We start from the raw sequence: 24,754 nt of genomic DNA, 5'->3' as shown, positions 1-24,754 counted from the left end.
ACATCTTTTCTCCTCCAACACTGCCACCACCTTGGCTCAGGCTCCCAAACTTCACATCTGGAATATTGCAATAGTCTTCTGGTTGGTCTCCTTTCCTCTAGCCCATCCTGCACTCAACTGTCAAAGTGATCTTCCTAACGCAAAGATTTGACCATGTCACCTCTCTCCCACATTCGATAAACTCTAGTGGCTCTCTTACCTCTGTGATCAAAGATAAAAATCCTCTGTTTTGTGTTCAAGGTCCTTCACAACCTGACCCCTCCTACTTCTACAGTTTTCTTACATCTTATCTAACCCCATGCTCTCTATGATCCAGGGACACTACCTTCTTGTTGTTCCTTTACAAGAGACTGTCCATTTTCCCCAGCTGTCTCCCATGCCTGGACAGGGAGAACTCTCTTCCCTCCTCAACTGTGCCTCCTAGATTCCCCTGGTTTCATTCCAATCCAAGCTAAAATTCCACCCTCCGCAAGGAGCTCTTCTCAATGTCCCTTAATGCTACTACCTTCCCTCTCTTATTACCTCTAGTTGATCCTGTATACGGTTTGTTTGCACATAGTTGTTCTGTCTCCCCTTTGAGATAGTGAGAGCAGAGAATGTCTTGTGCTTAGCACGGTGCGTGACACACACTAGGAGCTTAATAAAAGCATAATGACTGTTTTTATTTGGCAATTTGAGGGAGGAAAGGATAAAAGAGGGTTAGGAATGGTGAAGAAGGGAGGTAGAAGGGGAAATGTAAATAAATGTTAATAAAATAAATGAATGTCAATAAATGTCAATAAATAATAGCAGGGAATTACAAATGCTACTTTTAAAAAATCACTTTACCAAAAGATAAACTAACACTACTTTTCCTAAAGATTCATAACATATTAGAGCTAGAAGAGGCATCTGATATAATCTTGTCCAACTTCATTTTACAAATGAGAAAACTGAAGCTGAGACAAATTAAATGGTCTGCATTAGTTAAGAGTCAAAGCTGAAACTACGTTCCAGACTCAATGATCTTCCTACAACAATTCTGCTGATGTAAATACTCATTATTTAGTCTGTAACTATTTTCGTGGGAATGAACCAAAGGGAAGCTGGTGTAGATTCATTTCTGTCAGTAGCAGATAAGCTCTATTCATTCACATTCTCATCTAGCGGTGTCCTTTTGCTAAGCTCAAATTTGTCATTCGTTTTATCCAATAATTATGGCACGCAACACGATTTTCAAAATACTATATAATCTGGTTACTCAATGTTCGATGTGTTGTTATATTCAAAGTATAGGTAAACATAAACCAGTCTAGAGTTATAGAATTTCTTTTATAGATTGTTTCAACTCAAATAAGATGGAAGTGATTCTTAAAACATAAAAGTCAAAATTTCTAATTTTGCTTCTGGGAATGTCACCTTGCTTTTCCCTTAATCTTTCTCCCATAATATTATTCACAAATCCTTCTATCCTAATTTTTAAAGATTCATATGCAGAAAGTACTACACAAAGTTTATAGGAAGCCCACTCTCCAAAACAATTCCTACAATAAGCATTCCTCTCAGATAAAATATGAAAGAAATAGGAAAAGTGATGTTAAAAAGAATTAGGAGTAAATGAAGATTAAACCTGAGTTTTGTTATATACACCGGTTCATCTAAGGAAAAATGAAAATAACTAGTGTAAATGCTACCTAACTAAAAGTGAATATATAAATCAACTTTTTTTCAAAAAATACTAATTATGCAAATTTAATCACATATTTTATTTGAAACAATGAAAAATGATTAAATGAACAATGAAAAACAGATTAAAATTGAAGAATACAGGAGAGTCAATGAAGAATATATTGAGAACACACAATAAACAGAGGTTGAAGTATAGTACAGATGTTTGGAAAGTTAGAGAAGATAAAAGAGCCCTTCTTTACTCTGCCCAATTAAAAATAACAATAATTTATGAAAATTAACATTATTTTAAAATGTTAACCATTTAGAGAAATTATTTATTTAAAATCAGGTATGGATTCAAACCAATTTGATGACTACTTCTTAGAAAACAACCAATTCACATAAATTTATCCCTAGTCAACCATTTCTTGAAGGTATTGTATACTTGCATTAAAACTGATAAAATAAGGATCATTTTTTTATTTTTTTGGTGCAAAGTATTATTTCACTAAGTGAAGGAACACAAAGTTTAATTAATCTACATTTCATTGGAAAAAGTATACTCTAAAGATGATTTATTCATTAGTATTAAGGAATGAAACTATGACTCATATAAAAGAAAAAACTAAAGGGTTTTGTAAAATGGAGCATGGAGATGTGTAAGAAAATAAAACGATAGCACTGTTCCTTTATAACCGGCCTTATCAATTATAGTTTTAGTTTATATATATATCAGCTATTGTTAAAAATTATATTTTCAGAAGATGAATCAACATGGTAGTCAAGTCTAAAATTGAAATCTAGAATATTAAATTTGTTAAGATTTTCACAGACATTTATAAAACTTTTTGAACCCTTAAAGTATACTCTTTTAAATTATTATAATTTATATATGCAAATACTTAGCAATAATTTTAGAAATCATTTTCTAAATTTCTCCTAAGGACAGTTACCTACTTAATATCACCTTTACATATTACAAGTTTACATAAAAGAATAATGTTATAAATTATCTAGTTAATTTATAAAATCTACTAATGCCCCAAGTTTGGCACCAGCAATAATAATGGATTCCATTTAATTATCATTGTATCAAGGACTTCGTTAACAAAACCTGAAATTCTAAACTTGTTTGGCAGAATAGTATAATATTAAATCAGAATTTTAAATCCATTACCTCAATGTCAGGTAATGAGGGAGTACATTATTCCAAAATTTTTTTGAATCTGATACCCCATTCACTAAACGTTGCTTTGACTGTGATGTCATTTTAGACCTCCGTATATTATTTCCTTTCATTTCTGACTTGGTACTAGATTTTCTTTGGTATATTTTATCTTTGTCATATTTTTTATTTCCTTTTATTTGACTCACCTTTTTCTCTTCCTTACTTTCACCCTTTCCCTCCTCTTCATGGTCTTCTTTTTCACCCCCCCTTTCATCATTTTCCTCTTCTTCTTCTTCCCCTTCATATTCCCCCTCCTCTTCCCCTTCAGTTTCCTCCTCCTCCACCTCTTTTTCCTCCTCTTCCCCCACCTCCTCTTCCTCTTGTCCCACCTCTTCCTCCTCTTCCCCCACCTCCTCTTCCTCTTGTCCCACCTCTTCCTCCTCTTCCCCCACCTCCTCTTCCTCTTGTCCCACCTCTTCCTCCTCTTCCCCCACCTCCTCTTCCTCTTGTCCCACCTCTTCCTCCTCTTCCCCCACCTCCTCTTCCTCCTCTTCCCCCACTTCTTTGTTTTCCTTAAATTTATCTTCCATACCTCTTTTATCCCAGTGCTCTTCCTCCCCCCACCAGCTCTCTTCCTCATCTTCCTCTTCTTCCTCATCTAGTCTCTCTCTCTTTCTCTTATCTATCTCTCCCTCCTCCTCTTCCTCCTCCCCCTCTTCCTCACACACTTTTTCATCTCCACTCTCAGTAGTTTCCAGCTCATCTTCCTCTTCTATTCCCCACTTATCTTCCTCTACTTCACTCACCTCTGCATTTTCCTCTCCTTCACCTGTCTCTTGCTCTGCCTCTTCTTCTGTTTCATTCACAGCCATACTTTCCTCATCTAAGGGAACCAAGGCTTCTTCATGTTCCTCTTCCTCTTCTGCCTCATCCTGCTCTTCCCTCCCTCTCTCCACCATCTTTTCTCCTTCCTGTGTCTCTATCACTTGGCCATCACCATCATCCTTGGCATTTACTTCTATTTTTTCCTCCTCGGCCTGTTCCTCATTCTCTAGCTCACCACCTTCTAGGTTACGCAGCTTGTCACCTATCTTTCCACTATCTTTGTTTCCTTCATCATAACATTCCTCATTTGACTGAAGTTGCTTAAAATTCTCAACTACGTCCTGTTCACTGTCATTTTCACCCTCTTTGTTACTTTCTGACTCTTCTAAAGATTCGTTTTCGTTGTCAGAGCTTTGATCTTGTTTCTCATTTGAAAAGTCTTCAACAAAGCCTTCATTTTCTTCCTCTTTAATCTTAATTTCACTTCTCTCACTATATTCACTCTGGGAAAGTTCTTCCTTTTGGTCTTGCTCCTGTGGACCAGCAGAGGATTCATTGTCATTACTTCCTAAGTTCTCTCCTCCCTTCCCTTCATCGTTCAGACCTTCTATTTCTGGTTGCTGACTTGCGTCTTGCTCTATTTCATTGTCAGAAGCTATTTCTATTGTTTCTAAATTCTTCAGGATATCTACTTCGTCACTTTCCTCCCCACCTTTGTGACAAAAGCTCTCATCAGCATTTATTAACTCATCTTCACTTTTAAGTGTCTCTTTCGTTGAAATTTCTTCAACAAGGTCTGCATTTGGTACAAACTGGGCTAGGTCACTATTTACATGCTCAGCTGAAAGTGACTTAGCTACTGTTGCTTGCTTCATAAGCACCTCCTCCTCCAAAGACTCATCCTGTGTCTGCCTCTCTTTGATTCTTTCTGACATCTCTTCAACTCCACTAACTTGCTCATATTCAGACTCAGAATTGTTTTCAGTATAAGATTCAAGTTTCTTCTGTTTCTCAGTTGTTTCAAGATTCTGTAAATTTGATGAATTAGTTATCATACAACTCTGACAGATAAAAATAGCTTATCTACTCTAAGATTCTGCTTAGGTTTTACATTTTTAGATTTTTCACTAGTAAAATAGAAATCTTAAACTGCACTACACAGTTCTTTTCTCCATTTTCATCATAAGTTTGTGGTAGATCTAATTTACCACATTTTAATACACTATGAAGTACCTGTGTCCCTGTTTTAATAATTTTTACATTCTTACTGTTTTGGTTTTCTCATTAATGATGCTCTTCTAAATCTGAATCTATTCTTTTAGACTCTGAATATATAGACTTTTTTTAAAAAAAGAACTAGAAAATCTAGAACACTAAATAAGAGACTCATTTTAATCTTTCCATCTTCCTCATTTTTCAGTTTCACATTTTTATTTTTCTTCAGTTCTACGGGAAGTACAAAATTAAAAAGAAAAGAATGAACAAAAGCATGGGTGTCTGAGGAATGACTTGCACATCCATGGTCATATAACTATTATGTGTTAGACAAACAATTAAACCCAGGTATTTCTGATGCAAAAGCTGTCTCTTAATCCACTGTAAGAAGCACCTTCTGACACGGAATGGAAAGAGCAATGATCTGGGAGTCAGAGGATACAGGTTCAAATACCACCTTGATCTGACATTTACTGACTGTGACGAGGCACAGGTTGTTTAATCTCCTGCACCTCAATTTCCTGAGCTATAAAATGAGGAGGCTGGATAAGATACAAATGACCTGTGATGCTTCTTCCCTAGAACTATTATCCTACAACAGATTAGGCTATTTAATTAAACCATCTTACGTGTCAAGCAGAATGATGTAGTGTAGAGAACCTGTCTCAGACATGGTGTAACCCTAAATATAAGTCCTGCCTCGGATACACATTGGCCTCGTGACCCTGGGCGTGTCACCTAAACTGCAAAGGATCCAGGCAACTTTAGGAAACTACTATAAAGATCAGAATAGGTGTTGATCTGCAATGGAAGTGGTAATTTCCTCACCAGGAAGCCTTTCTATATCAATGAAGCCACAGACTCATACTGTAATATTAACTTTACTAATTCATAATCCATGAATTCATGATTTTTTTTAAATGATTCAAACTGGGAAAGAAAATTTCCTCTCTTTTCTTTCTTATTTCTAACGCACACACACACACACACACACACACTCTCTCACAGTCCCAAAGCCCGAGAGCAGACAGTGACAAAGACACCAGAGGCAGGTCTACTTGGGCCTCATCTTACTTTCTGTACTATCATATCTCTGTCATACATAGGTGTGGACAGCTCAAGGAATCTTCCTTTTCTATCCTCAAGTTTTTTATTTATGTGATCCTCAGGAAAACATACATGATGAATAACAAAGATATCTTATATTTTATTCCAAATTAGCAAGATCTTACTTTCTTTTAATAACAAATGTTTATAAATATTTTTTCAATTATTTGTTAGTGAAAATGTTTTCTATATCTAAGCTCTCAGTTTCCCTCAATTCTTAAATGTCTATAATAAAAACTATTAGAAGAATACCCTCCAGTTTTTAACAGTGTCTTTCCTCATTATTAATACCATGTTTCGTGTGCCCATTTAATCTTTCTCATTAATTCACTAAATTGGTAATCCATATACTTTCTCTCTGTAAACTTTAAAGATTTATTTCTGTTAAAAAATCGTACTGTCAATGATATTCCCACAATCATAGCTCAAACTGAACTCTGTCAGTGCAGCAATTGAGTATTATCATAGCGTCCAGGTTTTACAAGATTTTCCAGTTAGTACTTCCCAGTCCAAACCATTCTGTGGATTGGTAAAATATTAACATTCGCTAGCAAGGACCTTCAAAGTCATTATACAAATTCTCACAAGGGAGCGGAGGTAAGAAGAACAAGAACAAGAGAGATTGAGGATCACCTATTTTAAGTATACAGGTTTAAGAATTAAGAACTTTGATATTAAAAAAGTCTGTGAACTCACAAAAATTTGCTGAGGAACAGTACTAGACCACTGACTAACAATTAAGAAACATCTGATCTAGCTCAATTCTATCAAATAGATGACAAAATGAGGACACAGAAAGATAAAATAATATCCAAAGTCATTTGTCAATATAAAAACAAAAAATATTCACAGTTAAATAAAAAGCTTTACGATTTACAAAGAGTTCTTCCCCCAACAACACTGTGAGCGTTATAACCATCTTATAAATAAGTCTTGGAAAAGTTCATTAATTTTTCCCATGGTCACAGCCCAACTGCCGTCTAATGTCACAATCTCATCTTCCTGCGTCATGGCAAAAAAAGGAACATCATAATAATAACCCTAAATGGAAAAGGCACCAAGCAGCCAGCGCAATGTTAAAGTGTGAACATAGCCTGGGCTGTTGGAGTGAATTTGTTCCTACGTTCTGAAACACAGGTAAATATTTATCTAGTTGAAATCTTCCAGTAAATGAGAAAAGGAAAACAGTCATTTTCTGAACAGACATTGACGAGAACCATCATTAAATAGCTCTGAGTACTTTACCTTTTGTTTTGGAATTGGTGACAACCTTAAAGACTGATCAGTGGAATTCAGGCTCACCATATGTGTCTGAAATCAATAAGAATATCTGCTATCAAAAATTGTGATGCCATAGACTGTAAGTAAAAGTTGCATTGATAAAAATGACAACCTAGTTTAATAAACATAATTAACCCTCAATCAGCCACACTAAATAAAGAAAAGAGATGGCTGAGATAACCTAACATATTGATCAGATAAACTCAAGGTTATTTGTTCTTCACTTTGGTATTTTTATCTCTTTTTTTGAAACAAGTTTACTTTTGTATTTACTTAGGTCAATACTAAAACTAGGTGGTATTCTTCTAAGTAGTTGAGGTTGGTAACGAGAATTCTGTGGGACTTTAAAGATTTTTACTGTTAAAACACAAGCAGATAAATAAATAAGAATTTATAGACTGGAGATTTTCATCCTTTTGCTTGAGTGCTTTTACAATTGCCTATGACATATATAAATGTTCTAAAAAGTAAAAGAGAAACACAAGTATTACCTATGAAACTTTAGTTCTAGTATTTTATAATTTGGTGCTCTCCCCAACCAGATTTTTGGGGGCTTTTATTATATTCCCTCTTAAATCAAATTGAGTCAAGTCTTAGACTTTCTTTTCCTAGTTTAAGGTAAGGGTGGAATTTCAGGAAAAATTCCTAATAATTAGAACTGTCCCAACATAGGATTCTCTCACACTAGAATTCTTAAAGCAAAAGCTGCAGCATGACTACATATTTGGATATTTTAGAAAATGGATTCATAATTGAACTAGAGGAACTTTGAAGTCTTATCCAACACAAACATTGCAATTCCTGACGAAGCTTAAGATAATATTAGGTTATTTGGGGTATGCTTATTTTCCAATTTTTAAATCACATCCTCTAATTATTTATACTATTTTTCTATTTTGTTCATATATAGTTGGAGAGGTTTAGAAGAAGGATGTATTTAGAGTACTAGGCGTCAAATTACATTTGTAGGTGGTCTAAAAACTGTGAGCCTTAGCACCCTTGCCTCCTACTCCACCACTCTGACCACTAGCACTACAAAAATGGAAAGGCTCCATAGAAGAATGAGGATCATCTTCTATTTTCATTTCCTTAGCTGCTGCAACCCCAAAAAAGTCATCACCTTGTGGCTACCCAACTGGTAATATATCTCTCTATACTTAGCTTGACTGGTCCTCAGAAAACAGACTTAAGTCTGTTACTGAGGCCATAATCAAAGTCAGCATGGCTAGAAGCAGAGCTTACTTTCCACTGTTATATCCTTCAAAAACCCAGGGTCATTTTTACACCATATGAGGCATCAGAAGGGAAGAAAGTTTGAATTTTTCCTCTGAGGACTGCTTTAGTCACATCTCAGAAATCTTGGTATAATGGCTCATCATTTTCATTTTCTTCCACCATTAATGTTTCTCTGATTTGTTTTCTTACTCTCATAATTCAAGTTATTATTTTCTTGATCTAAGTATGTCTATTTTTCTATTTTGATTGTTTTCCCCCTTTTGTTACTATTTTTATTATGTTTTGATCTGTAAAGGATGTGTTTAGTAACAAGGGTGTGCAAATTAACTAGAACAAAGGGAAATAATTAAATTTAGGGATAGACTATAAAAACCTTTAAAGATTTTTTACATCTTTAAAAAGTTCTAATGTATTATGCTTTTTTGGTAAAAAAAATTAATTCAACATAATTTAATATTGAGTTCACAAGACTTTGACATGTACTCTTGAATTGTTTTGTCACAATGGATATTAAGCATATGACTATCAGTCCATTTTTCCAAGACTAGTCTTGATTTATCATTCATGAGTTCTCAATGGGGTTTAAATTAGACAAATTCTCAAAGAACTGAAGCATGTTTATCTACATCTCTTGAAAGGATTTCTTTACTTTTCGTGATGTCCATTATAATGTAAGGTTATGTTACAGTATTCCATTTCCATTTGGGAATTTCTCTAATTTCAGAACAATTCTGCTTCTCTGCAGATTAATATATTTAGCAGAGTTTATCATTCCTTAAATACAACCAAGACTTTCAGGTCCATCAGAAATAAAGACTGTCAAATATTTTTAGGGGTGGATGTTCTGCAGTCTGATCAAGATGCACAGATCTTAGTGGCTCACCTAGACTTCTGGCAATGGTTCTATGGTATAATTTTGAATGGAAAAGTCTGTTTCATCAGTAAAAATTTTGCTTCTTAACATTTAAGGCGCTGTATTGTCTTGCTTATGACAGGTGTTTTTTTCTTCACAGCCAGTTAATAGCTCTTTTTTGTCTACCTATTTTCCATGATGTGCTTTCAACTTCAAGGAGCCCATTCCACATTGAAGAGGAATCAATAACAGATTTTTTAGCTGTCAGGTACTTCTGATGGTTTTCGCTTATTTTCTGAGGATATAATTAGACTATTTTAATGTAATCTTCTGCAAATTGTTGGCACTGTTTTCCATTTTTGACTACACTTTCACTTGCTCTTCAGTGGAACTGTTACTATTTCGTTATGGGTTTAAATAATCTTTGAAATGCTTATTAGAGCTGCTGCAATATCTCCAGTCACTGAAGTGTGCTCTTCAAGAGCTATAACTTTAACACATATTTTCTTAAGAGTAATATTTATTCTTTAATAATCCCAGAATTAAAACTTAGCAAAAGGGATCAATTAAATGTGTTTATGGCATGAAATCTAGCACTGAATTAATAGAGAACTAAAGGTAAGAAAATCAACTTAATAAGTTTCATTTGGTCAGGGTCAGATATGTTGAGTTATCAGAGTGTCAATGGAAGCACACATACATGCAGACGATTACTGTCACAAAGTGAAACCATATTAAAACTATTGCTTGCCCCAAGTAATTTACACACTATTATATATCTGCTTTTTAATGCTATTTAATAATTTCTTTTATACCCTTAGCACATAGTACTAAGAGGTATTAACTCTTTAATGTTCCCAGTTAGAAGATGCCATTAAGTTTTTCAAGTAAAATTTCTATTTATTTCTATGATGGTTTTATTTTTCATTTTTATCTTTTCTTATTATCATTTTATCTTTTTATTATTCAGATTGAGAACATAAACTTCTCCTACTGATTACTGTCTTCTATAATTATCTATGTCTATTTGGAATTCAGTTTACCTTTATGAATTTAGATGCCATGTCATTTGGTACATGTCGGTACTGTTTTGTTGCTTGCTATGCCTTTAGGCAAATGGTAGTTTCCAAGTTGATCAATCTTGAAATTATAAATTCTTCTATGGAGCCTTTCCATTTTTGTAGTGCTAGTGGTCAGAGTGGTGGAGTAGGAGGCAGAGGGTGCTAAGGATCACAGTTTTTAGACCAAGCAAAAGCTGCAGCATGACTACATATTTGGATATTTTAGAATTGAATTTAAGGAAAAATTCCTAATAATTAGAACTGTCCCAACATAGGATTCTCTCACACTAGAATTCTTAAAACATTTAGGGTTAGGGTTAGACCACATCTGGACCCTGCAGCATAAGCTTCTAAGATTAATTCTAAGTTATTCCATTCCTTGAACAATATTATTTATCTATCTCCTGAAGCTGGATACCTTAAGCATGGCAGTGATGCACATTTTTGCTTTGTGATAAAATTATAATATTTACCCTATTTTAAGGGTGAGAGTTCCACTACTATCTTAACTAATATAATAAAAGAAAGCTCCATACACCCCAAATGAATCGATCAATCAATAAACAGAGCAAACTAAGTATTAAGGAATTTTCCTACAAACTCAGTACAATGTGGAAATAAGCCTTTAATCAGAATTATAGGGATTTTCCTGTTGGTTTAAGCCAGATGATGCCACACAAGGAAAATCCTGTAGCTGGACAGAAGTACCAAATATACTTCTATGTATAAAAACAAGTCAGTCAGCAGCTGACCAGTCCATGCTAGACAGGGTACTTCAATGTCAAGAACTAGAGTTCAAGATTCCATAGCTGGAGCCCGGTTTCTGAGAAAGAACTGATCTTGGAGGAAGGAGAGAGAGTCAGTCTCTGTTCTGTCTCTCTCAGGTGATCACACCAGGAACAGAGCAATACACTGAAGACACATTGATATGCAAAAGCAGACAGATACCTGAAGAAGGTAGCTTCGAGTATAATCCCTTAAGCCAAAGAAGAACACCAATTATCAACTCAAAGGACTTTGAAGCCTAAGGCACTAGAAGTTCTGGGTTATCCTTTTGCCATCTGGGCATCCCATATGAGTGGCCTAACCACCATTCTACTCTAAAATTTGAGCCCACTCTGTCTGTGGATCTCTATATATTTGTGAGAGAGTCTAATGATTGATTATCAATTGGAAGCACACCAGTGCAATGAAATGAGTTCTACAATCCTTTGTAGAACTTAGAACCCTGAGAACAGTAGTTCTCCAACCTTTGAATGTGCATACAAGTTGGTGGAATGGTCTCAGTGGTAGAACTACACTATTTTATTTTGTCTACAGTAAAGATAATGCTTAATGGATATCATTCAGTTCTCACAATGAAATAATTTCCTAATTAAGTTGATCAAAAGTAGCTATTTTCATTTTTATCTTATAAACAAGGCTGGAATTCAAATTATTTCTGTGACTCCATTTCTTGCTAATCACACTTTTTTTTTCAACTTTAAGAGACTTTGAGGATTGATAGAAAAGCAAGGCCCATAACAGCAAGGCTCATTTCTCAGTGCAGGAGATTGTACTTCTTATCACACAGTTTACAATTTAATAACACTATTCCTGGAAGAGGATATATGGTATTGTGGCTAGACAAACAGTCCTGGGATCAGGAAGACCTGGCTGTCAAGTCCCGCCTCTGATACATACTGCAGGAGTCAGGAGGACCTGAGTTCAAATCTCACCTCAGACACTTGACACTCACTAGCTGTGTGACCTTGGGCAAGTCACTTAACCCCAACTGCCTCATCCTGGGTCATCTCCAGTCATCCTGATGAATATCAGGTCACTGGATTCAGATGGCTTTGGAGGAGGAGTGAGGCTGGTGACCTGCACAGCCCTCCCTCATTCAAAACAAAGTCAAGTGCAAGTCATGTCATCATTTCTCTGATGGCATGGTCTTCTTTGACTAGGAAGGATGAACACACACACATACCACTCTGGCCAAGTCAGTCCAGTCCTCAGTGCTCCAGATAACTCTTACCCAGACAAGAAGTTCCAGAATAGCTGCTGATCTACACTGACAGAACTTTCCTTTCCTTCCTATACCAATGAAATTACAGGCTCATTCCAAAAGTTCCTGAGGACAACAGACAAAGCCCTTGACCTGACAGCCAAAGGTCATCCAATCCAATGCTCTCATCTTACAGATGAGATTCAGGTTCAGAAATTGTTGACATTCTTGTAAGTTGGTTAAAGGACATAAATGAAAATTAACTCAATATTAACAAACAACTTTGAGCTTCTGAACCCAATTCTGGACTCAACAGAATACCAATGTGTTCTCAAGGGCATGCTGACGTTTACAGTGGCTGGGATTTGCATATCACTTCAAGGAATGCAAAACATTCTGGGTATTACCTCTTTTGAGATTCCCAACAATTCTGTGAACGATCAGCCAACAACAATACCATTATTAGCCCTATTCTACAGGTAAGAAAACTGAGGATGACAGAGGTTAAATAAATGTCTTGCCCACGATCACATATTAATGTCTGAGGCAGGATTCTAATTCGCATTTTCCCAAATCCAAGGCCCAAACTCTTGTCTGCTCTACAGCATCATCAATAAAAACAATCAACTTCAAATCAGACACAGAACAAAACACACCTTGAAAAGCTATAAGCATAGTAAGTGCTCAATAAAGGCTAGTTGAAATGAAACCGAATTTCATGTGCACCTCAATGCTTATTATGCCTGACTAGAATTATTACCATATTTAGAACATCAGTAGTGTCTCCAAGACTTCTCTGCTCGTTTTCCGATTCTGACTCTTCTGATGAAGAACTGCTTTTTTCTTTCCCTTCAACTGGTTCATCTTGAAAATAAAATGATTGAAAGTGAAATTTGCAAAGTACAAAAGAAAACATGACTCTTTAATTGGATTTTTCAGAATGTGATTTGACTTTTTTTAAAGGAACTGTACTATAGATGCCAAACAAACTGAAGAGAACCCGCTCAGAGATAAATTTCTCAAGTCTATTTTCAATTTAACCGGATACATTTATTAAGTGTTTACGATGCGTAAGTGCTACAGATATAAAAATGAAACATGAAATGACTGCACTGGGCCATCGGCAACAGCAGGAGACCTGGCGTCAGGAAGACCTGGATTTGAATCTTTACCTGCATTCTTACTGGTAACCCTGGGCAAATACCTACCTTCTCTCAGTCTCTGTTTCCTTTAGTACAAAATGAGTATAATAGTATTTATTATTATGTATGTACCTAACAGGATTGCTGTGGAGTACATATTTTGTAAGTCTTAAGGAACTACATAAATGACAGTAATTATTACTATTGATATAGTTTTTTTTAAAGATTGCTACAAAATCCAGTTAAGAAAGGTCATTCCAAGGCCATTTAAAGATGAAAATAGAAGAAAAACAAGAAAAAAATAGAAAAAAATCTTTAAAAAGATTTGTAATAAACTGTTTTCAAAATGAAGGACCATCACATACTGATTCTAATGGCACATTCCTGATGCCATTATGAAGAGGCTAGAAATAGAATGAAAGAGAATAGCAGCAAGAAAGCCAATCAGAATGGACCTAGTATACATAGACATGATTGGTGCAGGAAATGACACAGTTTTCAGATTTGTGAAGGATCACTTCACAAGGCTTAAATGAGGGGAAGATATTAAATATGTAAACAAATCTCAAATTTTATTAGTACAAAGACAGTAATAGAGAACACCAGTAACTACCAATCTGTATGTCTGTCTTACTGCCTATACAAAATCTTTTATACACAAATCAAGGACATATTTAATGAGGGCATTAATACAGAACATGCAGTTTTTGCAAGCAACATATATTAAATAGACTACATCACTACTAGTAAATCTTGTAACTGACTGAAAAATACAGACGACAGATAATTCTACTGGGTCTACTGTTCGCTGATTATGAAAAAGCATTTGATTCAATAGAGCCCAATGCTGTCTTACAGGCTCTTTTCCAACAAAGTTTTTCTTATTCATGGATCAAAATCATTCAAGAACCTTTGAAAGATATTGATAACCAAAATAACTCTGCATGATGACTCTCCCATCATAAGCATAAAGAAAGGCAGAAAATAGTGAGATCATATGCCTGCCAAAGGATTTCAGCACTGTGATGGAAGAGATCCAGTGCAGAGTCCAAGTTCAAGAGGGATTCTCTACAGATAGTGGGATACTCCATATGCTCTTGCCAGTGGATGGCATTGTATTTGTATCAAGCTCCAGAATACTACAAAGCCTCTTAAAAGAAATTTGTAACTACTCAAAAAAGTTTGACTTGACCACATAGGAAAGAACAAATGGATAAAGACTGTCTTTTGCCTAGATTATAACACAGGGAAGAATGAATCACCTGGCACATACATCTGGCACAGAGAATATAACTGTACAATGAGTTAGACCCAGAATAAATTGAGAGAGTGGACTACATTAACTTGAAGAAATTACAAAGTTAGTTTTATGATTCTACACTTCTCTAAGAAAAAAGTCTTATTTTTTTCACATCAATATTCTACCAACAGTGCTGTATGGCAGTAAGAAATGGAAAACAACCAGCTCTGAAGAAGTGAAAAACTCATACAAAAGGAGATGGAGAGGTACACGGTGGGAGTTGAGCAGGTTGCAAAACATACTAAACGATTCAATGAGAAACAGGAGCAAAAAGTACCAGTAAAAATGTGTGGTAGGAAAAGAAGAGGGGGGTACCCTTGAAACGTAGGATAAAGAAAGCTTTCAATTAGTTTAACGAACTTATGGGAAGACAGACAACAAGGGATGGTCAGGAATGAATGGTGATCTACACCCGTTGGAGGGGATCATCTAAATTGATTAGATCAGAGATCTGAGTGAAATGTAAGAAGAACTGATACCAGGTATAGTGGACACTGGTCACAAATGCACTGGGGTACAAGAAGGCAGGGAGAGATTAGGGAATAGCAAAGATCCAAGTTTTGCTAGAACGTATATGTCAATGAGAAAATTATGAAATAAGGCTGAAGGGAAGAGCATAGCCAGATTGTGAAGGACTTTAAATGTTAGGATGAGTCTATATCTTATCTGATAGGTAATCAATGCCACTGAACGTTTTTGAGTAGAGAATTATTACAAAGGTACGATGGATATCACTTGGCAGATGCCTGAAAGTGGAGGGAAGAATCTGAGTGTTCGAACCTATATAACTGGGAATATGGCTGCAAAGTCAATAGAAGGGGCAAATTTGCAGGAAAAGATGAGTCTCATTTGAGACGATGAAACAATGACAAAGTAGATCCATTCACCACAGCAATTTGAATGAGGGTCTTTCTTTGTCAGTTCTAGTTTTAAAAAGAGACCTGATTGGTTTCTCCTACCTACTGCAATTACTACATGAGATGGCAAAAACTTATCAAAAGGATGATTATATGTTAACCGAGTATGAGAGTTTGAAAACTCATGTAACAAGACTTAAAGGTCCGTATAACATTGATTAAAGGATATTCTATATAGATAGCCAAAGCATTGCGGGGGGGTGGGGGTGGGGAGGTGTGCCTGGAAATGGGTTATGAGTACTGCTGTTCTCCAAAAAGGAATTAAATTAGGATGGTCACATGGCAGCCTTAAAGGTGGCTTCCTAGCTTGCCTAGGCAAGGTCCCATTTCTCATGTATGTAGGAATGCTCCCTCCTCTTTGTGAGGATTTAGGGGCAGGAGTGGAAGATATTGCCAAGATAGTGATTAGTGATATCTGCTATCTTACTCTTCCACATTTATACTTGAGGATCTTGGAGTGCTCTAATTGGTTAAAGAAGATGAGAAAGAAAGGATTAGAATGTTTCTTCCCTACCCCCAATCACCACCCTAATCTACTGGAAGTCTACAGAGAAAGTGGCTGAAGAGGATCATTTTACCTATAATCCCAGGAGCTATGGGCCTATTTGGGCAAGTGAGTACTTATTTATGAAGTTTTAATCAGGGAGACTGAGACTTTCTAAATTAGTCTTAGGAGTGAAAACAAACTGAAATGAGAAGAAATTAAAACTACATATCTGCATGCGATAGTAAACAATTAATAGGGACATAAGGTCATCCTATAGAGAGATGCCTCTTAATTTCCCATAACCAGAAGGATGAGCTTGGGCTGCTCTCTTAAGTGAAGGTCAAAGACCCTCTGATGAAGGTGCTTCTGACATTACCCCTTAGGATTCTACACATGAATACTAACACAACATTCTTTAGGGGAGGATAAAAAAAAAACAAACTTTTAATACATATAAGGCCTCACTTATTTATAAAGGTATGTATAAATATCTGCTTTCATGCAAGTAATACCAATTCATTTGCATTTGTGAAAGGAAAGGGAGCAGTTGCAGTTAAAGTATTATAAGAAAACATACATTTTTATATACATTATAAGAAGATTATAAAACAATGAATCCTTAGGTTTTGTTTGCAAGACAGAGATGTCCAGCAGGCATTTGGAAATATGTGGCTGGCTCTCGGAAAAGGGCAGACCTAGGGAAATATCTTGGGGGCTTACCCATATAGTTTTTAAAATTATCCAGGAAGTAGTGAATGACATGAGAGTGGTCAAGATAACTAAAGTAGTTTGTACAGAAAGACATCAGATAGGCAAGGGAAGAGCTTCGGGGGAATCTAATTAGGGAAATGCTCTCTTGGTCAGAAGAAAGAGAAGGGATTACAGAAGACAAAGGTGAAGCTCTTTAAAATAAGGAGTAGAGTAGAAGAGACCAGAAGGAAGAGGCCACACAACTGGCAAGAAGTCAGAGGAGTGACCTTCAACACACCATCCGAAAAGAAAAACTATGATCCAGACAATAACTAAAGCTGAAGCCACAAGAATCAAAGGCAAAAAATTCAAGAAAAATGGAAAAGGAAAGCAGGATCTACATGATAGGACAATCACAGTTTCACTTGAAATCTCCTTCTATTCTACAACATCTGGTAAATATGTTCACCATATTTGATGTTTGTTAAATTCAGAATAAAAAATAATTTTTCAAATATCAGTAGGTGGGCACAAGCATTTCATCATTTGCGTGAATTTTTTTTTCTTGTGTTGAAAAGATGGATCCAAAGACTTCAAGATTCTTAAAAGTTTAAAGACTGTTTGGGGATGTTATTGTTTGCTGTCTCATCAGATATACAAGGAATAAGAGAGCCATTGTCCAAACATTTCTCCATAGCTTTATAAAGAAGACGCACAGCCAACGACCAACGACAAAGGCTAGATGCAGTGGGTGGGGAAGAAGCAACCTAACTACTATGTTAATTTTACTGTATAGTACCAAACATACTTTATCATTAACTTTAGCTTTCATTTCACAATTCTGTTTATTACTGTGGTACAGAAATATGTCTGCATTTCAGTACATTTGTGACCCATAAAGGGTTTTATTTTGTGAATGTCCTTTGTTATAAAGATTAAGTGAAGTAGGTAGGTAGGAGCAAATTCACAATATGTAAAAATTGCTTTATGTAGAGGTCTGAGGAATGATTCACTTACATAAAGCAAAAACTGTCTGTAGAGGAATTTGTATTTTGTCACAGGAACAACTGGGAACCACCGGAGCTTCTTGAACATAGGAGTAATATGGTTGTGTTTTAGAATTATCAAAGAAGCAACAAAATTATACAGAACCTCATATGTTCCAATATCTATACTGAATTGAAGACAGGAGAGACAGGAGAGACAGGTAGAACAGCTTCCTTGAAAGTCATAAATTTCTCCTTTTATTATTTATTTATATTTATAATATAAATACTGAGAAGCATACTAAGAGTTGGCTTTAGAATGAACTCAGAAAGACCAAGTTCAAGTCCAATCTTTAGCATTTAACAGCCCTTTAATCATGGATAAATCTCTATGTCCCCAAGCAAATCTTTAAGATGAAAAGTTAGAGCAGTTGTCAATGTGCCTCAATGGAAGGCGTTTTCATGCAGGCAATTCCCTGCCTGCCAGAATCTGCTGTTTCCCACTCTACTTTGTACTTCAGCCAAATATTCCCAATTCTATATTATTAGGTAGCTGGGAGGTGCACAGAGGTGCTACATAAATGCTAACTATTATTATCTTTAGCATCACCATCATCATTCTTATACTCCAACTGAAAGATAAACCCCTTTGGGTCTGATTCATACTTCAATGAGACTGTACTGGAAGCTCTAACCTTCAGATGGCAAGCTGGCTCAGCAACAAGACCTTGGAGCTGATGCCCTACATGGGTTTCACCACTTCCTTGCTGGATTCCTGATCCTGATCCCAGACTGTCTCTCTGGGTTAGAGTTTTATTGTCTGCCTGAATTAGCAACAGCAGTCTGGTTCATCAAGTGTCTTCCTGGCTCTCCCATTCTTGGTTCCTTACCTAATATCCAGGCCCCAGTGTCAGATATGCATGAAAACACTGTCACAAGTCTATAAATCAAATTATTTACAGAAGGTCTATGGAAGTTAAGGATGGAAGATAACATCTTAAGCATATGCATCCAAGGTAACTGATACTATTATGGTTCCTGGTGGCTCCTTCTAGCTGTTGAGTCTATGATGGGTTAGGAAATGAACAATTCAGTCATCCAGTAAATTAAAACAGGATGTGAAGAGTTTTAAGGGAAAATAAGAACAATTCTTTTCATGAGAAGACACAGCACTAAATATCACCTGCTTCAGTTAATTGTAGGTTGTCATTTTCATTACTTGTATTTGCATCAGGATAACTATTCATAGGGAACCTGAGAGGGACTGTACTGGAAGCATGTACTGGTGGTTTGAAAGGAACTTCCAATGGGGGTAGAGTTCTTATCATTCGACCATGCTGTTCTGGTGAATTTTCCTTTGAAAAAAGAATGAAAATAAGACTGTTAACGAGACTGATCAAGCATTGAGTACCATATTTAATATTAATTTATTGCATTTGCTAAACATATTAAAGAAAAAAGCTGCCCTTATTCCATAATGCTCACATTTCAATGGTCCCTGAGAATGTAAAAAAAGTTTTTAAGCTGTTCTTTTCAAACTTAATACATCTAAAATTTCAAAATGGGAGATTTTGATAAGAGGCAAAATGTAGGTTTTTACTTCTACAAAAGTAACTATTTCAAATTTTCCACACTACTTCTTTTTTCTTGGAGAAAAACCAAATGTAAAACCTTTACCAAAGAGCATTTAGAGCATCATTCCTCTCCAGGCTGCACTCTATACATTCTCTACCATGTCCTTTAATCATTCTACCCCCACCCAAACACTTTCAGCTCCCTTTTAGGTGCTCCTTTAGAGCTGGGGCTGTCTTTCTTTCTAACTGTGCTTGTATTCTCAGGGCTTAGCACAGAGCCTAGCACATAAGAAGTAGTTTACTGAGCTTCCAAAGAGGGGATTAAAACTAGGTCAAAAGAATCTTTCGCAGTTCTTCCTGTTCCCTCTGCGATCCCCTCCAATTTGCCCCGGATATATCTTCTATATACATGAATGTTGTCTCCCCATTAGAATGTGAGATCCTTGAGATTCTTGGTCTGTTTTTACTGTTCTTTGAATAGTAAAATAGATTCTTTGAATCCCGAGCACTTACTGAGCAGAGAGCCTGACACACAGCGGGCATTTAAAAAATTCTTCCTGACATGACAAGGTGTCATTAGTGTTGCGACTTGGGTCACAATTTAAGAGAACTCCCTAACTCACAAAAAATTCCATAGTTCTTTCATTATTTATAATTTGAGTTAACATAAGAGGCAGTGTGGTGTAGTAGCTAGAGAACTGGCCTTATGATCCAGTCCTGAAGGACACATCCTGGCTTGGTAATGCTGGACAAGTCACTGAACCTTTCAGGACCCCAGATAACTCTGGAAGTCTACAAGTTGCAGTTAGGGCTGACTTGCTCTGGAAGTGGAAAGGAACAAAGATTCTTAGAGCACCGAGACACTGGACCAAGCACTTTATGTGGAGTCCTTCACTGGACACAGGTGATGCTCTCAGTCTCATTTTACAGTGGAGAAAACTGAGGCAGCAGTTAAGTGACCGGCCCAGGGCCACAGAGCCAGTAAGTGTCTACAAGAATAACGAGGTCTTCCTGACTCCAGGCCCAGTGCTCTATCCACTGTGCCATCTAGCTGCCTGCACTGGCAAAGTAAGTTTTCTTCTACCAAAATATATCTCACAAAAAATGTGTTGCTTATAAAACATGACCAAAAAACCCAAACATATGGAAAGCATGATTAAAAGTAAGAGAACTACCAAGTTTATAGTCATATACTGAATAGCGTTTCTGAATGTGAATGTTTTACTCTCACGGTAACAGGCCGGTTTTCATAAATATCACGAATAAAAATTTTCCTAATGATCACTTTGCATATGCTGCTTTTCTATCTCACAAGCAAACTGCTTAAAATTCTAAAATCATTTGACAACATAAATGACACGCTAAGCTCACAAGTTTAAACTGAGAGTTCTGAAAGTGTCTTAATGATCTCTTAAAAGTATTTTTCTACAGTTTTCTTTACGTTACTCAGTAGCCATCAGAAACAGAAGGCGCACTACTTACCCTTTCTCGTCTCCGTGACCTTGCGGATAATGTTCTCTGCAAGGTGTTTCCTGAAGGCTGATCATCACCAAGAGAAGACACTGCAGTCAAACCACTATCGTTTACTTTTTCTTCCGTAATTTCTTCGGATTTATTGGGCCTTGGAGTAGCAAAGACTAGCATGTGGCATCCACCACAAGCAACCTGGAGCAAAAAGACAGACTCAATTAGCTTAAGCCACCTTCAAATGGAAATGAATTTAAAAGCAGCTTTCAGTTAAAATGTTACTTAATGAGAGCCTCTCTTGTAAAAAAAATACTTTAATCACTGTAATTTAAAGCAAAAGACAGAACTAAGGCCATTCTTTTATTTTGACTAGTATAAACATATAATGAAAAACAAAACTGGGAAACTACTTGGCAAACACTACTTCTCTTAGGAAATAAGGAAATAAAAGAGTAATTTTAAAATAGTTTCAGTAATTTCAACTAAGAAAATGTGGAAAACTATTTCTTAAATACTGGCACAAGAAGAATCAAGGAAAAAAAATAACAGGAAGAAATTAACCATCTCTTTTGGCAATTAGGTTTCAAGTCCTTAGCAAATACTTTTGTATTAAGACCTTTGGACTGATTACTGCTAGTGTGTGAGTGTGTGTGTGTCCCTGTGTGTGACTGTTCCCAGCAATACAGACTTTTTACACATTTAAGTGACATTTAAGTGACTGATTACTGCTAGTGTGTATGTGTGTGTGTGTGTGTGTGTGTGTGTGTGTGTCCCTATGCGTGAATATTCCCAGCAACACAAATTTTTAGCACATTTAAGTGCTCTGCACTGGAGATGATAAACAGCTTCCCTCCCACTCACTGCCAACTCAAAGCTAAGTCAATATGTGGTCCACAGGTCACCTTATGTATGGATTAGTAACCCTGCTTCTATTTCAAACACCACTGTTCTACACTGCATTATTGGTCTAAATGGATGAACACAGTGTTTTAGAGTACCACTGAATCTATTAAAAATAGTAAGACTACATAAGACAGTGGTGAGGCCTCATGGTGTAGTGGGTAAAGGTCTCTAAAGACGTGGGCTTCAGTCCTAGCTCTAGGGCTTTACTAGCTGTGTAGCCTTGGGCAATCCAATTAACACCTATAATCCTCAGTTTCCTCATCTATAAAATAGAAATAATAATACCTATACTGTCTCAAAGGATATTATGAGGGAAGTAATTTGTAAACCTTGAAGTGTAAATGAATCCTTATTATATCATCAGATTATTATTATGAACATCATGTGGTAAATAGAAGTTGGAAGAGTTAAAAACACCAGCTATATTTTTCCTGTAAGATACTCTAAAAAAACAAATTTTCCCAGAACCGTACACAGTGCCTTATACAGAATAGGTGCTTAATAAATACTAACTGAATGAATATAATGACTTACTTTTAGGAATTACTACCTTATAGCATTTAAGAGTCTCATTAATTTCAGACTTGAAATAAAAGATTGACATAAAGACAAGGAAGGAGGCAGAAGAAAAACTCGAGAAGGAAATTGAAGGAGATAATTTTTCAAGACAGAGATGGCTGAAAAAAATGGCTTTTAGAAAACCTGAAACTGTAATTAATACAAAAGTTCAAGATTGTTTCATCTTAAAAACGAAATATTTTCCATGAATTTCTAGCAGGCAAAATATAATATGTACATCCAAACAAGGAAATGTTATATCCTTACCAGACGGACTATAAATTTCAAAAAATTAGAGCACAACGTGGGTACAAATTGATTAGTAAAATTTTCCTGTCCAAGTCCTAATTTTCCATGTCGACCATCTCCAAAAGTATACATATGGCCTGTATCTGAAATATTAACAAGTGTCAGAATATTTTCTTTTATGTAGATGCTGTTTCTAGGTCAGCCATACCCACTACAATGTATTAATGAATATTACAAATACAATTCTTTGTTCCCCAAATACAGTACTGAATTTACACAAACATGGTTACTTAGGAAATAAAAGGAGGATTACAAAATTGCATTCAAAAATACATAAAACCAAAGTACAGTTATACATGATGTTGTCCATGATACTGTTTGGACCAGCAGCAATGAAGTACACATAACACACACTCACTTTGTACAGACAGTATTATACAATTATATCACTATATCTATGAGATTATGTGTATATGTACAGTACCAGAGATCTAGAGATGGAAAACCTCCTCATTTTGAAGCTGAGGAAACAAAGGGTAAAAGTAATGAAGTGTTCTGCCCAAGGTCACACAGATAACAAGTGGCAGAGCAGAGATTGGAACTCAAATCCTTTCATTCCAAATCTGGCACATTTTCCACTGTTACCACACCAATATGAAATCTACAAACTTCTGGTTTCTTTCATTTGTTGATCCAGAACAATATTTTCCCAGACTGTTTTTACTGTTTTCCCCTATGCCTACTTTGCAATCAAATCATCACTTATGAAAGTATATGTTGATTTAATATAGAGGGTCTTATCAAATTCTAAATTTTCCTGCATTCTCATTACACAAATTTGTAATTAATGTTGTGGAGATGCTTATGCTGATCACATGCCATGCAGTGCAAGATGACCAAGTGTACCATGAAATTATATTTATTGTTGCCTCTAGAGGAATAAAACCCTGTAAAATTATTTTATTTGTCTCTCCAAGACCATGCAACCCTTCTTACATTTAACTGCAATCCCCTTACATCTTGTGTCAATAATGATATGATTCAGTTCCCTTCTTGTGGTATGTCAACTCAATGGTAATTGGAAAATGAGTATCAAAAACTAAGTAAGCTAACATTTCTAAATGATCTAAAATCTGATTCTTAGCTGCTCCTACTCCCTTTTCTCATATGTGCTATCATCACTGCTGAAATGGAAAGACTGTTACTATGGAACTGTGGAACATGTACATTTTTTCTGCTTCATGGGTTGTCTTGATCAAAGAACTCATTACCAAGTTTCCAATCTATGTGTGATAAACTTTTCTGTATTATTTCTCAAGATTTTAAAAAATTCCCCTCCTTATTTTTCAACAGAATATGTTTTTAATTCCTCTGATAATCTGAACTTGAGCTTACCATGAAAATAATCATAGACTGCTACAGCAAAGAGATAAAACTTTATTTCAAATGTATTAGTTTTATCAACAGCAATAATTCATTTGGAAAAATTACTTTCAAGAAAAATGGTAATGTGTTAAAGAAGGTGCATCATTCTAGCAACAGGAGAAGTTATCAAAGGTTGAGATCTAGATGTAGAAGCACAAAAAAAGCTTTACTTTGGGGGGAAAATAGGCAAAAGAGGATTAATAAGTGGGCAGATAGACTAGTTTGTATTCATGGATGAAGGTTTCAAAGTTGAGTGTGAGGCTCAAACAATGAACAGTTATTGCACACCTATTATTTTTAAGGAATTATTGCATGAGTGAAGTCACCAGATGACTTAAGGAGAGTTTGACGTAGCTAAGAAAAATTATCTTGGCTGTAGGTGAGGTGAAGAAATGGAGTTTTCAAGATTGGTATGAACCGATAAGAACACAGTGAGCCGAACCAAAAGAAGGTAACTGAGACAATCAACTCTGAAAGACTTCACGTTCTCATCAATGCAACAACTTGCTCCTGATTTCAGAGGACAAATAAGGAAACACTCTACCCACCTCCTGCTAGCAGCATGACGGCCTGATGAGGGGGCTGGCTGAGACATTTGTCAGCCATGGCCAATGTGGGAAGGCGAGTTAAAACTATACACATTTGCTACAAGGGTTTTATTCCATCACCACCT

General features: G+C 36.0%; 1 protein-coding gene across 5 annotated transcripts in view; it reads right to left on the bottom strand.

Annotated features, from left to right (window-relative positions):
* The window catches only part of RPGR (retinitis pigmentosa GTPase regulator), a 90,292-nt gene that overhangs the window by 25,887 nt on the left and 39,651 nt on the right, over positions 1–24,754 (bottom strand). For 3 of the 5 annotated variants that reach the window (XM_072615173.1, XM_072615174.1, XM_072615175.1), the window contains 6 exons: positions 22,675–22,799; positions 20,962–21,144; positions 19,089–19,260; positions 13,144–13,247; positions 7,211–7,276; positions 3,625–4,671 (listed from right to left, as the gene is read on the bottom strand). In XM_072615173.1, the coding sequence (XP_072471274.1) occupies positions 3,625–4,671; positions 7,211–7,276; positions 13,144–13,247; positions 19,089–19,260; positions 20,962–21,144; positions 22,675–22,799 (1,697 nt within the window). The remainder of the gene's footprint in view (positions 1–3,624; positions 4,672–7,210; positions 7,277–13,143; positions 13,248–19,088; positions 19,261–20,961; positions 21,145–22,674; positions 22,800–24,754) is intronic. The other 2 variants (XM_072615176.1, XM_072615177.1) reach the window with 2 other exon arrangements.

This window comes from Notamacropus eugenii, chromosome 5 (genome assembly GCF_028372415.1).
Source record: "Notamacropus eugenii isolate mMacEug1 chromosome 5, mMacEug1.pri_v2, whole genome shotgun sequence".
NCBI lineage: Eukaryota > Metazoa > Chordata > Mammalia > Diprotodontia > Macropodidae > Notamacropus > Notamacropus eugenii.
This window is presented reverse-complemented; position numbering and strand designations above follow the sequence as displayed.